The sequence below is a fragment of the Leptosomus discolor genome, chromosome 6 (assembly GCF_034619465.1).
Source record: "Leptosomus discolor isolate bLepDis1 chromosome 6, bLepDis1.hap2, whole genome shotgun sequence".
Classification (NCBI taxonomy): Eukaryota; Metazoa; Chordata; class Aves; order Leptosomiformes; family Leptosomidae; genus Leptosomus; species Leptosomus discolor.
The window spans coordinates 20683007-20696745 of record NC_141396.1 but is presented as its reverse complement, the minus strand read 5'-3'; the positions used below and the strand labels follow the sequence as shown (position 1 = coordinate 20696745).

At 42.9% G+C, this 13739-nt stretch overlaps 1 protein-coding gene across 1 annotated transcript in view; it reads left to right on the top strand.

Moving 5' to 3' along the window:
• The window catches only part of WDFY4 (WDFY family member 4), a 139689-nt gene extending 129745 nt beyond the window's left edge, over positions 1 to 9944 (top strand). Inside the window, exons 57-61 of the mRNA XM_086467410.1 lie at positions 2361 to 2540; positions 5422 to 5604; positions 6228 to 6315; positions 8550 to 8661; positions 9747 to 9944. Coding sequence (XP_086323536.1) covers positions 2361 to 2540; positions 5422 to 5604; positions 6228 to 6315; positions 8550 to 8661; positions 9747 to 9813 — 630 coding nt within the window. The 3' untranslated portion in view covers positions 9814 to 9944. The remainder of the gene's footprint in view (positions 1 to 2360; positions 2541 to 5421; positions 5605 to 6227; positions 6316 to 8549; positions 8662 to 9746) is intronic.
• The last annotated feature ends 3795 nt before the right edge of the window (positions 9945 to 13739 follow it).

Below are 13739 nucleotides of genomic sequence, written 5' to 3'. Positions count from 1 at the left end.
TCATGTAATTCACTGTTTCATGGTGGCTTATATTTCTGCTGAACAAAAAAATTTTATCATCTTTCCTGAGAGAGTGAGCTTTGCTTAAGTAAAGCTGATGTGATATAAAGTGGATGCTATTCACTTACCAGCTGTCTCGGGGGACTGACACATTCTGGTTTAGAATGTAGTAAAGTACAGAAACTATATTTCAGCAGAAAAAGTCACTTTTCCCTCTCTAGTAGAGGCTGCTTCCACAGTTTTGTGGAACACTAAAGATTGCACATAATAGCCTCAGTATTGATCCATGCAATTTACCAGTTCCCTCAGTGGTCACGAGCAGTGATCTGTGCGATCCAGCCCCCAGAATTTCTGGGCCAAAAGAAACACTAGACTGGGAGAAGCATCCAGGCAAGCTGTGCTGTCTGTCACACAGACCTCTCGGGGAGGTGTTGAGTGTAGCTGTGAAGTGTCTGTGTCCATGTCAGCCAGTTAAGTTGGATGGTCAAACTTGCTTTGAATTTTTATGGACTAAGCATTCCTGCAGTGAAGCTGGTGGTCTTTTTTTGTCTTTTGATATTTGTGAATTTACTATAGAGATACAGTTCTTTCTGCAGATATGTTCCAGGGTGTTTCCTATTAAGGGAAAACCTGTCAGTCTTTGTAGAGCAACGATGTGAAGGTGTTAGAGAACTAAAAGCATGCGACTGCTTTTGCATGAATATGCATTGAGACACTAGTGGATTGAAGCTGGGATTATAACTGGGCTCAGATCTAGCCCTCCCTTCCACACTCAGCTTGTAATTAAAGCACCTCACTGCCAGGTAGGATCTTTCTGGGTTAAAGAGAGAAAAAAAAGGTGTTTATTAAAAGTTGTGCAGGAGCTTAGCTTGGCTTGACTTGGCAGTTTGGATGCTGTCACAGTGGGTACATTTTCTTTCATGCTTTAGAGGAAGAAGAGGAAATTTGGAGCCCTTGTCCCAGCCCTTTTTGCAGAGATCTTATGCAGTTCTTGGGCACAGGCACTGGCATATGCCCAGTCCTTTGTAGAGACTGTTCTGTGGCTAGTCCAAAGCTATTGCTAAGCCTCCTTTTCTATGCGCACTTGAGAGGGTTTCTGACTTCTGAAAACTGTTGTTGAAGACCCCATTTTGCGCCATTATTTTTAATTGACAGTTCTTGTAAATGGAATAAATCTCAGGCTGAAATTCATCCCTTGCAGTTGCAGGTCACCTTCAGTAGTACATAGTCTGCTGTAGCTCAGCTTCTTCACCAGTGGATTAATGTTTGAATACTGTTGTCTTAGTAACCTTGGCAAGTGGCAGCACATGTTAGCCAGCAAGAGTTCAGTCTTGCATCACATGCTGTAAAGACTATGAGATGTATTTGCAAAAATGCATCTGGGACATGTGGCTCTCCTGCTCCACGCTGAACTGAGACAGACCCTGAAGATGTGCTAATTATTTCATGTAGAGAAAGCCAGCAGGGAATATGCATATACCGTTAAAATCAACATTAAAACTGGTGGGTCCGATTTTTCACAGTAAGGCAGCTGAAAATTGAGCCCTGAAAGGCTTTTTAGGAAAGCTGTGAAGGATTTTTTCTCTGTGGCCCTACAGGCTTTACTGTCATTGGTGGTTATGCAGCAGAAATGTATACTGCTATCACTTGAGAATGCTGCACTAAACAATTTTCATCAGTATACTTCAATCTATGACTTCTATCTCATATTAAATTGCCTAAAGTGTAGTCTTTTTTTTATGAAACTATTTAAATAAGGCTAAATTAAACTGGGCACTTTTTATGTTTCTGGAACATATAAAGCAACAACAAAAAAAAGAATGCTGTCTAATGATGAAAGGAATTCCTATATGGCTTTAGAGAAAAAATTCTCACCAAATGCTGTTTTTCTTCTTAACTAAAATTGGAAAAATATTATTACTTGTTCAGAAAACCAGAAAGATAACCAAGAAGGTCACTGAAATACTTCCTTATTCATTTTATTTCAAAATGGTTTTTAAATATTAAGAAATAGTAATTTCCAAGAATACTTTAAACTGCATGGGCTGAAGAGAAAAATTATGTTTTGGTGCTGAGAAGAAAGCACTGTCATAGTCTGAAATGTATGCTGAAGGCCCTGAGTTACTGTGCAACTTGGGCCAAGTTGTATAACCTCTTGGAGCCTCAACTTTCTTCAACCAGAAGTTGAGGACAAGTATGCTTCTATAAGATCCTTTGGTATTTCCCCCTTATACCCTTGTCAGTTCTCCAAAGAATGACTAAGTTGCTTGCTCTTACAAAGCAAATGACAGTAGGACTGTGGTTCCCTGGTAAATCAGCCACCCTCTGCTGTAGTTTATCGGTTGCTTTTTCCCCATCAGGCTTTGTATGGGCACACTCAAGCAGTGACCTGCCTCGCTGCATCTGTGACCTACAGCATCTTTGTGAGTGGATCTGATGATAGAACCTGCATCATTTGGGACCTGAACCAGCTAACGTACATAAACCAGCTTCCTGCCCACGAGGCAAGCCTCTGTTCTGTTGCCATCAACAATTCAACAGTAAGATCTTCATTTATCATCTTTCTTCTGATGCATCCATGAACATCTCATAATAATTTAATGGGTGCTCTTCCGAACATAAAAAACATCCTGAGAGTCTGATACATTGATTTTTTTTTTTCTTTCTACAGAGATTGCTAATAGTGCTCTTAATGATGAGAAACAATCACTAAAAGCAACATCTTAGACTGAGTAGCTAAGTAGAAGCATATTTAGATGGGTAGATAGCAGGATTAAACAAATGCTGGTTTACAGAGCATGAAGTATTACCCTGGTAGCTCCTGGATTTGGCTCACCCATAACCTTGTTGCCTCCATTATTTCACTAATTTCTCTTGACATTCATGCAGCAGAGCCATGTCAGCTGAGATATGTTAGACCTCAGTCTGCTGCCTCAGCTGACAACTACCTTACACCTTTGCGGTGACAATGTTGGCATTTTGCTTTCCCTTTACTCTCAGGTGTGGGGGCAGCTCTTGACAGCAGTGGGTATAAGTCTGTTGTGGTCTGTGCCTGGTCAGAATTGCATGCATATTTATAGGAAAATATTCTGTATTGGATTTTAAGGTAAACACTCTGGATGAGATTTTTTTCCAACCTTCTACCTCCCCAAAATATTACTTGCACATTTGAATTTTCTGTCTCTATTAATACACTAGAGCAGGATTCCAGCTACTCAGACAATTCAAGGTTCGATCCAGCACTGGAGCTTGTACCAAGACAGGCAAAATAGAGTTCATAGCAATAAGAAACCAGGCAGACATTCTCTACTTGGTCTGTACCAAAACAGTCATGTAGTATCAGAGCTTTCCATGCACTCCGACGGCTGGTAGTTGAGGGTGAGAACTGAGTGGTCTGTTCAGTGCCAGCTCAGCTCCCAGCCCCAGGGGTCCTAGTTAGTGCAAAATGGCCAGTGGCTTCAGCAGGCCAGTTCAGAATACCCTGGTGGTCCCTTATGAAGTCAGCTGAAGCAGTGTTAAGCACTCAGAAGTGCATGGGTGGGCTGGCACAGAGCATGGGATTGAAACCCCATGAGGATGGAGTCCTCTCCTTTCTATGTACCAGCCCACCCTTGACCAGCCTTTTCAGCTTGTAGCTCCTCTTCTGGAGCTGTCCAAAACTAAGATGGTCTATGCCAGGAATAGTCTATGCCAGGAACAGTCTGGTGGTTGATCCAAGTGCAGTTCTCCAGCTCGTCGGAGTGCTAGTGGTTAAAATGATTGGGCAATAGTCTGCAGAAAGGTTCATTTGAAAGAGGAAAAATCTTAGGAAGGACAACTGAAACTCCAAGGGAAAAAAGATTAAAGGATCCATATGTCATGGATGAAAAAAATCTTTCTGACGTTAACAGAACAGGATACGTAATTGTGAAATGTGTTTTCGTTTGAATTTTCTATATATGTTTACCTATTGTAACATTAAAATAGAAACAAAACATTTCCATTCTGCTAAATTAAATATTGTGATTGACACAAAATTACGTGTTCAGTAAAAAGTTTTTTCATGGCAAATTCAGAACTATTTGAAGCAAAGTTTTGAAGGAAACAATTTCTGAACCACATACTCTTCTGTGAAACAAGAACCCTATACAGCTCTTTGTTATGTGATTGTTGGGTTTTATATTTGCTTGAGCATCTAGGAGCTCCATTTGTAGATCCAGACCTCATGTCACGTAGACACGAAATAAAAAGGCTGTCACAAAATGTTTATAAGGAGGATTGTAAAAACTTGCTGTAACTAATGGTTTCAGCTAGTTTTAAAACCCTGGACTAGACCTGAAAAACACTGTAGATCATTACCAAACGCCTGGACATTGTGTACTCTCAAGCAGATAAGGTAGCTGAAGTTTAATCTCTTTAATTATTGGCAACTCTTTCAAATGTGCTATCTTTGTTTTATCTTCAGAATTCTGCCCTGCAGTGTGAAGAGTCCTGTCCCCAAATCAGGCAGGGGTGAAGGACGGTGTTAGTTGATTTAAACCAGATGTGTGCTGCTAATTTAAGGGCACACTGGCCTTTGCCAGAATCAGATGACTTTGCTGATAGTGTTGTATTTAGCTGGTTCTTAGCATGCATCAAGGGTGGGAAGATTAGGTGGAATTTCAATTAGTAACTTGATCAAAATGTACTTTTGATAAGATCATTTAAAATTGCGGCATTGGCTCTTGGTTCTGTGAGTTTCTTGCCCCTAAGAGATTACCCGTGTATTTGATCCTTACGTGCAGTCTGTGGTTAAGGCTATGTGCCTGTGTGGAAGGGAGAGGAGAGATTCAGTTGCAAAGGATGTTTGCTGCGTCAGAAGTGCAGGTCGCTGAATGCTGGACTTGGTCATTGGTCAAAACGGTCTAAAAATGCGATGGCATTAAGCTCCCTGTGAGGGGCAGAGGAGGATTGTGAAATCGCCAAAGGCTTTGCAGCTAAGCAGGTGAACACCACGTCTTTGTTTATGAGAATGCTTATTTGTAAAACTTAAGGGCATTAGTCCTGGCCCAGAACCTGTGCTAGGCATTGGCTGTGCAGAGTCACTGACCCTGACAGTAGTAGATCTGTCTGCTTTTTTATTAAAAGCCTGGATTTTATAGAAAGTAGAAAGGGAATGTTTAAATAAATATTTTCATTGAAAAAGTGTAAAAAAGCTTTGTTTCTGCATTATCTTGCTAAATCTGAGACAGTTGCTTTGGGTTTCTATGATGTAAAAAATATCAGAATTTTTCATGAGAAAGAAATGTCATTTTTACTTTCTCTGGTTTACATCATCTGCCCAGAAGCAAAACAAAGGTCACAATTTAAGTCAGAGCAACTCTGTAATTTATAATCAGCACTTTAGAGTTGTGGGGAGGATGAGTGCAGCTTTTTGAAACATTGCCTCTTGCTTTCTTATAGGGTGATATTATCTCTTGTGCTGGATCTTACCTTTATCTGTGGACAGTCAATGGCCAGCTTCTTGCAAGCATTAACACGACCTGCAGCCCCAAATGCCATATTGTTTGCTGCTGCTTTGCTGAAGTGATGGACTGGGACATACGCAGCATCATCATCACAGGAAGCACAGACGGAGTGGTGAGGGTAGGTGGATGGGAGAGAGGAAAGGGAAAGCTGATTCATTGTAGACCAGAGGCAGAATTTTGCATCCTAAATGGAGGGACAGAGCTACTAAAAGCCCATGACACTTTCTTAAGAGGGCAGCAGAAGGCAGAAGCTGAAAATCTGAGTAAAATGTTTGCTTCCTATCAACTTTTATCCTCCTGAATGGAGGAGTCTTTGCCATTCTGGAAGAGTTTTGAAAACGTGCTTTTCATTGTGGTGTGGTTTTAAAAGCAAAAATTATGTTGCCAATCAGAAATATGTTTGAGTCTGGTTTATGAGAGTTGGTTCACAGCTCGATTTATTGAGTCACGTTCCCAGCATCAGGAATTCACTGCTTGTTCCACCTCCAGTCTGATGGGAGAACTTCCTGGATTACTGGGATCCTTGTTAGCGTGTGAGCCTCACAACCCCACTCTCTCCCTGCATACATTGCTCCTGTGTGATGCCCTGCAGCACAGTGGCAGAGGGACAGATGACTGTGAAATCCTGTTCTGATATTAGAAGTCAAATTTCCACCCCTTCCTGGGAAGCAGGCAGCTGTGTCTCTCTTTTGTGTTGTTATAATCCACGCTTTTTCCACTTTTACCTCCTTGCTGATGCAGCTGTGGAAGACAAAATACACCAATACCCCAGACCAAGGTGCTGGACTGAGACCACAGAGAGACACAATAGAAGAGCCAGGCAACACGGGTATGACCACAGGATGGGCTGTGATCTGCAGTGTGAGTGTGTGCTGCAGACCTTGTTTGCTTGTGAGGAAGGAGAGTATAAGCACAGTGGTGTAAAGGGGAGATGGTGCAGGTAACTGTACAGTGTAACCAGCAGCAGAAGTAGTGAGTAGGTACTGTCCTATCTTAGAGACAGAGAGCATGCCTGAGCCACCAGTCTCATGGGCACATGCTTCCTGGATGAAGCTGAAAGCTTTTTCATAGGCTCTGTCATGGGTTCTGTCAAGCTTGATAGACTACCTTTCTGCATAAACCTGCAAAACCAGTGAACTATGCTGGCTTCAGAAAGCCCATTCCATTGGCACCTCTGCTGATGGCCTGTACTACAGTATCCTGGCATAATGTCAGAGTGGGCAGTGTCAGATCCTGTCCTGGGACGGAACAGGGAAGTTTGTTGTCTTTGCCACCTTAAATGAGGTCAGAAGCCCTTCAAACTTGTGGGAGGCCAGCAGCAGGACCTACTGCATGGAGCTGTTTATTCAAGGCTGTGCCAAGCTGAAGCTGATACCCTGGAGTTCTCGCAGAGCTGAGGTTAATAAGATGATGGGGCTGTGGTGCTGAATGGTATTAAAAACAACTCAAGCTCACTTCTCTGATCTAACAAATACATGAGCTGAAACCTGCCAGGGAGCTTTAAAGGCACAGCCTAAATAGCACAGCTTACTCCTCTTCACAGCACATTTTGCAAAAGAAAGTATTGTGGTGTTAGTATGTATAATTTACACCACTTAATTCTGTGATCCTCATTACAGACATTCTCTCTTACTTCAATTTTAGGCATAAAATCTGCATAAACACAGAGCTATAGATGTAACATCTGAATAAAAAGATATTATACAGTAATTGGGCATTACCACTGAGATCTTCAGAAGTGCTTTTCACGGAACTTGGCATCTATACTGCTTAGATTGCTATGTGAAAGTATTTGTACCTACAGAGGCATATTGGAAATGCCAGACCAGATGCCTATCTTACCTTTTGTCATGTCCTAGAGTAGCTAGAGCCAGATGCTTCTAGGGAAGGTGCAAGAACACCAGAGATGCCAGATGTGACATAGTCTGGCTGTGGTAGCTACATATTTGGTTTCCTCGTGGTCTCTAATCAGAGATTGCTGTAGGTCAAAGCAAAAGACTTAACATTCCTTCCAAGATCTTTGTAGTATTCTGTAGTCATTTTGCAGGTTCTTTTTACATGCAGAAGTGTCAAGTTTATTTTGAGAATTTCCTGAGTTCTTGTCCATATCTTCCTGTGGCAGTTATTTTCATGTCCCTTTTTACTCAGGTATAATTGCATAGGCCTGTCTTTGAACAAAGACCTGAGTTTTTTAGCTGTTTTTTAAATTTATATCTTAAACAGTTTTCTAAATGAGGACTTAAAAGCTGACCATGAGAGCAGAATACTCCTGTTTGTGCCGTTTCCAGGGAGGATCATAGAAGACCATGCACTGACCCCAGGCATCTGGGGATGTGTAGACACACACACCTGTTGGCACATGAGCATAAGGATGCATGTTCTCAGATGCATACAGCAACAGTGTTCTTTATTAAAGAGTTGAGAGGTGTAATCAAAGCAGTGACATGCTTCCTTAAACTATTCAGATTACTTCAGAATTATTTTTAGTGGCCAAATATTCCCACATCTTATTCCATGCATTAAGGAAAATAAAATTAATACAAACCACAGTCATTAAGAAGACCAAAGTAACTATAATTGAGTTATGTTGTTAGGGAGGGTGTGTGTATATGTATGTGTGCATATGTGAAATGTTCTCAGCATTTAATTATTGGTTCTGTTATGAGCAGATTTAGATAAGTTGATAATACCAGAGCTTTATGTAATTTCTTTTTACTAGGCAATTATGGGCTGTATTATATCTTGGCAGCAAGGTATTGTGGGGCATCTTATTAAGCATAGAGCCAGTGAAAACTGATGAACAATTTTGCTGAACTAGGCATGCAATTTAGAAAGCAATAATACACAAATCCAATTTAGTACACAATTGATACAGCCGCACGTCAGCACATGTAACTATCATAGCCACAAATTAAATTGGGATGGGCCTATTTCGCAACAGCACAGGCTGAGATTAAATATATTTGTTCTCAACTTAACAACTTGCTGACCGTAAATAATAACAATCCCACCCATGCTGCCCCCAGACACTTTCTAAATACTTATTTTTAAACTACACAACAGGTAACAAGTGCGGAAAACATCTTGTTCTCTGTCGGGAACTGAATCCCAGCCTTGCCTTGACTGGAAAACCGAGTAAGACCAGCCCAGCAGTGACAGCGCTGGCTGTATCCAGGTATGGTCCCTCCCCTTGCACAGACGCCAGTGCCCGGCAGAGGGGCCCCCGCAGCCGCCGGCTCACCGCTGCTCTGCCCTGAACCGGCAGGGTTTTATTTTATTCTGGAGTTTGTATTACTGCTGGTATTTTCGAATTTGGTGGTGGTTGTTGGGTTTTCTGTTGTTGGTTTTGCTGTCTAAGCTCAGTCGAATCGCTCTTTGCCAAAAGCAGCCACTCTGGCAGCTGGCCTGGCTAACTGTATTACGCAAAGGATGTTGGGATAATCAGTGGTCAGATGGGAAACAACTTAGGAGAAATAGCAGGTTTCGGCCAGCATAGTTGCAGAGATCAGTAGCTGCTACACTGTCTCTGCACCATAGAAAAACCACTATCCTAGGGGCTGCTGGAATGTAAACAGCAAGTTTTTGGCCAAGGGACAACTTTGTCATTAAACTCCACTCAGTTTGCCCAACCAGCAGCATTTTAACTTACTGAATCTCCCTCCTGCAGTTTCATCTGGCTGTAATATTTGTTGTTATCTCCTACTCCAGGATGTTACGATGTACTGTAAAACAGTTGCTGTCTTTGTCTCCAAGTGTTGGCATTTTGATAGTTGCTAAAATGATTCCTAGATGCTGCATGTTCAGACTTAGAGTACTTAGTGAGTGTGATGTTTATATTCACTGAAAGTGGGAAAGTTTGGGGGGAAGAGTTAGTTTCATCAGTGTTGGTGGCACTGCATGCAGCAGAGATTTCAGTGGCTGAAGCCATGACATTATGTGCTAGCAAGTCTGAATTCTGAGTCTGGCCAGCAGGTTATTTAACATCCATAGAGTCTCAGAGAAGGGTAAGAGCTTCTGATCTGGCTAGACTGTCCACAACTAACTTACTGAACTCCAGGGAAGTTTGGAGCTGATTCTAAGTTCAATCTTTGAAGTACAAATCTTTGTATACTTAGTATCATTGCTCTTCAAATTCAACCTTAAATATGACTTACTCCCCTGAATGTTGCATCCTCCTAATTGCTACACATACAGGAGAAAACCCTGATCCTATTTGTGTCTTGTTTTAAAACATTTTTCTCTTTTTCTTTCTTTCTTAAGAAATTCCTCCAAGCTCCTAGTTGGTGATGACTGGGGAAGAGTCTGCTGCTGGTCTATGGATGGGTAGGATGAAATAGCCAAGAACTCTTGTTTGTTCAGCTTTTTGGATGGAGAGAAAATTACCCCTCAGAGCATGAAAGAATCAGTGAAACTGGAAGCATATGGCTAGAGATGGAATCTCAAGGAGTTGCTGGGCTGACCCTGCAGTCAAGTCCAACTGAAATTAGAGAATGGACTCGAGTCATGAGGGAGACACTGACAGACATGCACATAGACAATGAGATTTTGCAGTATTTCTCCTGGGAAAACTTTTGTATTTTAAATATTGAATATGGCATAATACATTGTATTTCACAAATAATAGCTAGCAAATAAAACTGCCTTGATCATGCTAAAGAGCACTGTAGCTTAATAAATTAACATATTCTAATTTTAATACCATGATATCTTCAAACAGATGTTAAGTGAGTTTGTTGTAATATCTTTGTTCTTACTAACGTACAATATGTTAGTATCTCTGTTCCTACTCTTCCTCCTTCCCTGAATGTGCATGAAAATGTAAGGCTGCCTTCTGAAAAGCTATTTTGTTTGAAAAGTGAAGGTAGGAATCCCCAAGTTGATAGTGATGCCTTTATTGAGCCCCATAGTGAACATGTGTTATAGTGCAATCTTTAGTTTCCTAATCCCTGACTTGTTTTTTTTTCATACTGAGCAAGGCAGGCAAAATGCATGGAAAGGGGGAGGATGAAGATCTGACACAGCTGGTCAACATATTCTTTCATTCTCTTCCTTCAATACCTTCTTTCCTAGCCTTGTCCCAATGTTCTCTGGAATATCAGTGTGAGACATACTTCAGGATTTACCTTCACTCTGCAGTGTAGAAGTGCGTATTTGTAGTAGAGGAAGGCTGAGGCCATAGTGTAATAAATTTGTCATTTCTGTCCCTAATGCAGATGGAGAAAGTGTGAAGAATCAAGCTCCTTAACATTTTATGAGAATTTGAAGGAGCTAAACTGATAACTCCCTCTCTCCCCTGCCCCTCCTTAACCTGATAAAGAAATTGAGTATCTTACCTTACACACAGAAGGGCTTAGTCACTTAGGCAAAGCAGCTTCCTGAACACAATGGTCTGGGTCAGGGCAGAGCCAAGAGGAACATAAAGGACACTATGGCCTTGAAGGCCCTTGTGTTCATACCGCCAAACACACTCCCGAACAGACAGAGCCAGGAGAGTTCCCTGATTTTCACTGCACTGGGATTGTTTAGTACTGCAGGAGTAAAGCACTGTGTGTGCTGCACTGAACAGCCAGAGACTGAGGAACATGAGGAACTGCTATATGCCAAAATCTTGGTGCTAGAGACTTGCCAGCATCATTAAGAAGAATCTGGAGTAGAAGACAGGTTTTTATCAGTCTTTCTCTAACAACACCAACAACTTTCTTTTTTCTGTAGATCGTTACTTTGTTCATGACTTTTCTTTTGAATTATGTTGCTGAATGAGCAAGACTTCTTATGGCAAAGGCTTCCTTCCTTACAGAGTGCTGAGACGTGTCCCTGCCCCAACCCACCCTACAGTTTGGTCTAACCTCCTGTCCTGGGTTACAGTGTAAAATGTGCCAAAAGGAACAACAACAACAAAAAATTCTATTACCATCTTCAGGAGCTGTTGAGACCAGGTGGGGTGGTGCTCCCTGCCTCCCCCCTCTGGACTATCTCCTGTTACTGGTCACAAGAATGCCTTATCGCCTGACCCATCGATAACTCGCTCCTGGGCTATCTCCTGTTAATGGCCCATCAAGGAACTGCCTCACGACTCCCCATCCCATTGTGAGATGCTCCGCCCGGGGAGGGGGGGGAAGGAGACAAGCAGTCCATGCCAAATAAAAACGGAGATTTTGAACACCCTAGCAGCCTTCTTCCACTGGATTCCCAGAGGAGCTTTTCCCCCCACTGGAGTTCCAGAGGACAAGAGCTACCTACCTACCACTGGACCTTCGGAGGAAGACCAGACTCTTTTACCTGATTGCTGCTTCCACAGAACTACATCCATCGCTTCAGGAGGACTGCAGCCAGCATCTTATCGGACTGCTACTGCCACCCTAACAGGGTGTCAGGTTGTATTCCTGACTCTGTCAGTGTAAACCAGTGGGTTGTTTGTTTTTCCCTGCCTTGTGTTATATATATATATATATATATGTTAGTAAAGAACTGTTATTCCTATTCCCCATATCTTTGCCTGAAGGCCTGTTAATTTCAAAATTATAATAATTTGGAGGGAAGGGGGTTGCACTTTCCATTTCAAGGGAGGCTCCTGCCTTCCTCCACAGACACCTGTCTTTTCAAACCAAGACAGATTTTGGCGCCCAACGTGGGGCTCGAGGGCATCGAGAGATAAAAGGAATAACGGTTCTTGTGCGTTGGATATAGATTCCTTGTTAGGTGGCATCATGTGGGCTAGCTTATCCTGGTTCGTGTGGCATGTGGTGGTGGCTGTATTTCTCCCATTTGCAGGCCCTTATCTAAACATGGGTCCTATAACTAAGGCTACTGTGACTGTTATCCAGTTTGTTTTATGGATTAATAAGGTGAGGAATTCATGGCTTATTAACTTCCTCTGGAAGGCGGGCACATGGATTCGGAGCTATCACACACTGACTGTATGCTTTTGGGGTTACTTTAATAATGGTACCTACTGTGAGGAAATGACACCGGGAGGAACTTTCTCCCAACCCCTAACCCAGCTCTTTGGGTCTACTCCACCAGTTTTTGAAGGATTCAGATCTTTCCTAAGTGCTAGTGATATCATACAGTGGCTGGTGTTGCTGATAATCCTGTTTTATTCGGTATTCAGAGATCAGGGGAGATTGGCTTGGATAACCACCCTGACTAGGAATGCTGCTCCAGAATCTGACCCTGCCTCACAGCTCATATCAGAAATGAACCACCCAGATTGGGTGAAGGAGATACGTGAGATGGGCCAGATGCTGAAGGAGTGCATTCTCTCAGGTGCTGGGAAACCCTCCTCCTGCCTTGAAGAGGGAGAGTCTAATGGTGCAGCAGTAGAACCCACAGACGTTACAACCGTCCAGGTTCCAGCTGAAACGCAAGGGCAGTCAGAGCCAGCAGCAGTCGCCCCTGTGGAAACGAGGAAATCTAAGATGAAAGCAGAGCGCCCAGTTAAGAAAGGAGGGCCCTCAGAACCTGCAGGCGAGCCAGTGGTTGAGATAATCACCGAGTCCCTGACGTACGACAGTCTCCGTAATCTGCACAAAGACATCGTACGGCAGGGGCGTGAGGTTTTTACAACCTGGTTACTTCGGGTCTGGGATCTTATGGGTACAGGTGTGCAACTGGATGGCAGTGAGGCAAGGAATTTGGGACCCTTGACTCGGGACTCAGGTGTCAATCTGGTATTTGTAAGGGAGCCAGGGACCCTTTCCCTCTGGGAGCGGCTTTTAATGAGTGTGAGAGAGAGGTTTGTCCACAGAGAGAGAATGCAGGAGCACCATCACAGAATGCGCTGGAAGACCCTTGAGGAAGGGATCCAGCAGCTGAGAGAAGTGGCAGTATTGGAAGGTACTCTTTGGGAGGGATGGACAGCATGGTAATGACCCTGACAAAGTCAGGTGCACAGGGCAAATGTTGTGGAATCTGACAAATCTAGGGCCATCTGAATACTCCACCTTCATTGCAATGATTAATGCAGATAACGACCGAGAGACAGTGGGTTCTGTCACGAGCAAGCTTAGAAATTTTGAAAGCATGATCAATGGCCCAATGCAGGCTAACGTTTCTGCTGTGATTAAGAGCCTACAAGAGGAGATGAGGGAAATAAAGGAGGAGGTGAGGAGGAGCAGTTCCCATTTGGCACCGGTACAAGTCACAGGCCCCAAAGTCGGAGCCCAACGTCCCCCAGCTAGAGGGAGAGGGTACACCCTGCGAGCTGAGCTATGGTACTTCCTGCACGACCATGGGGAAGACATGGGAAGGTGG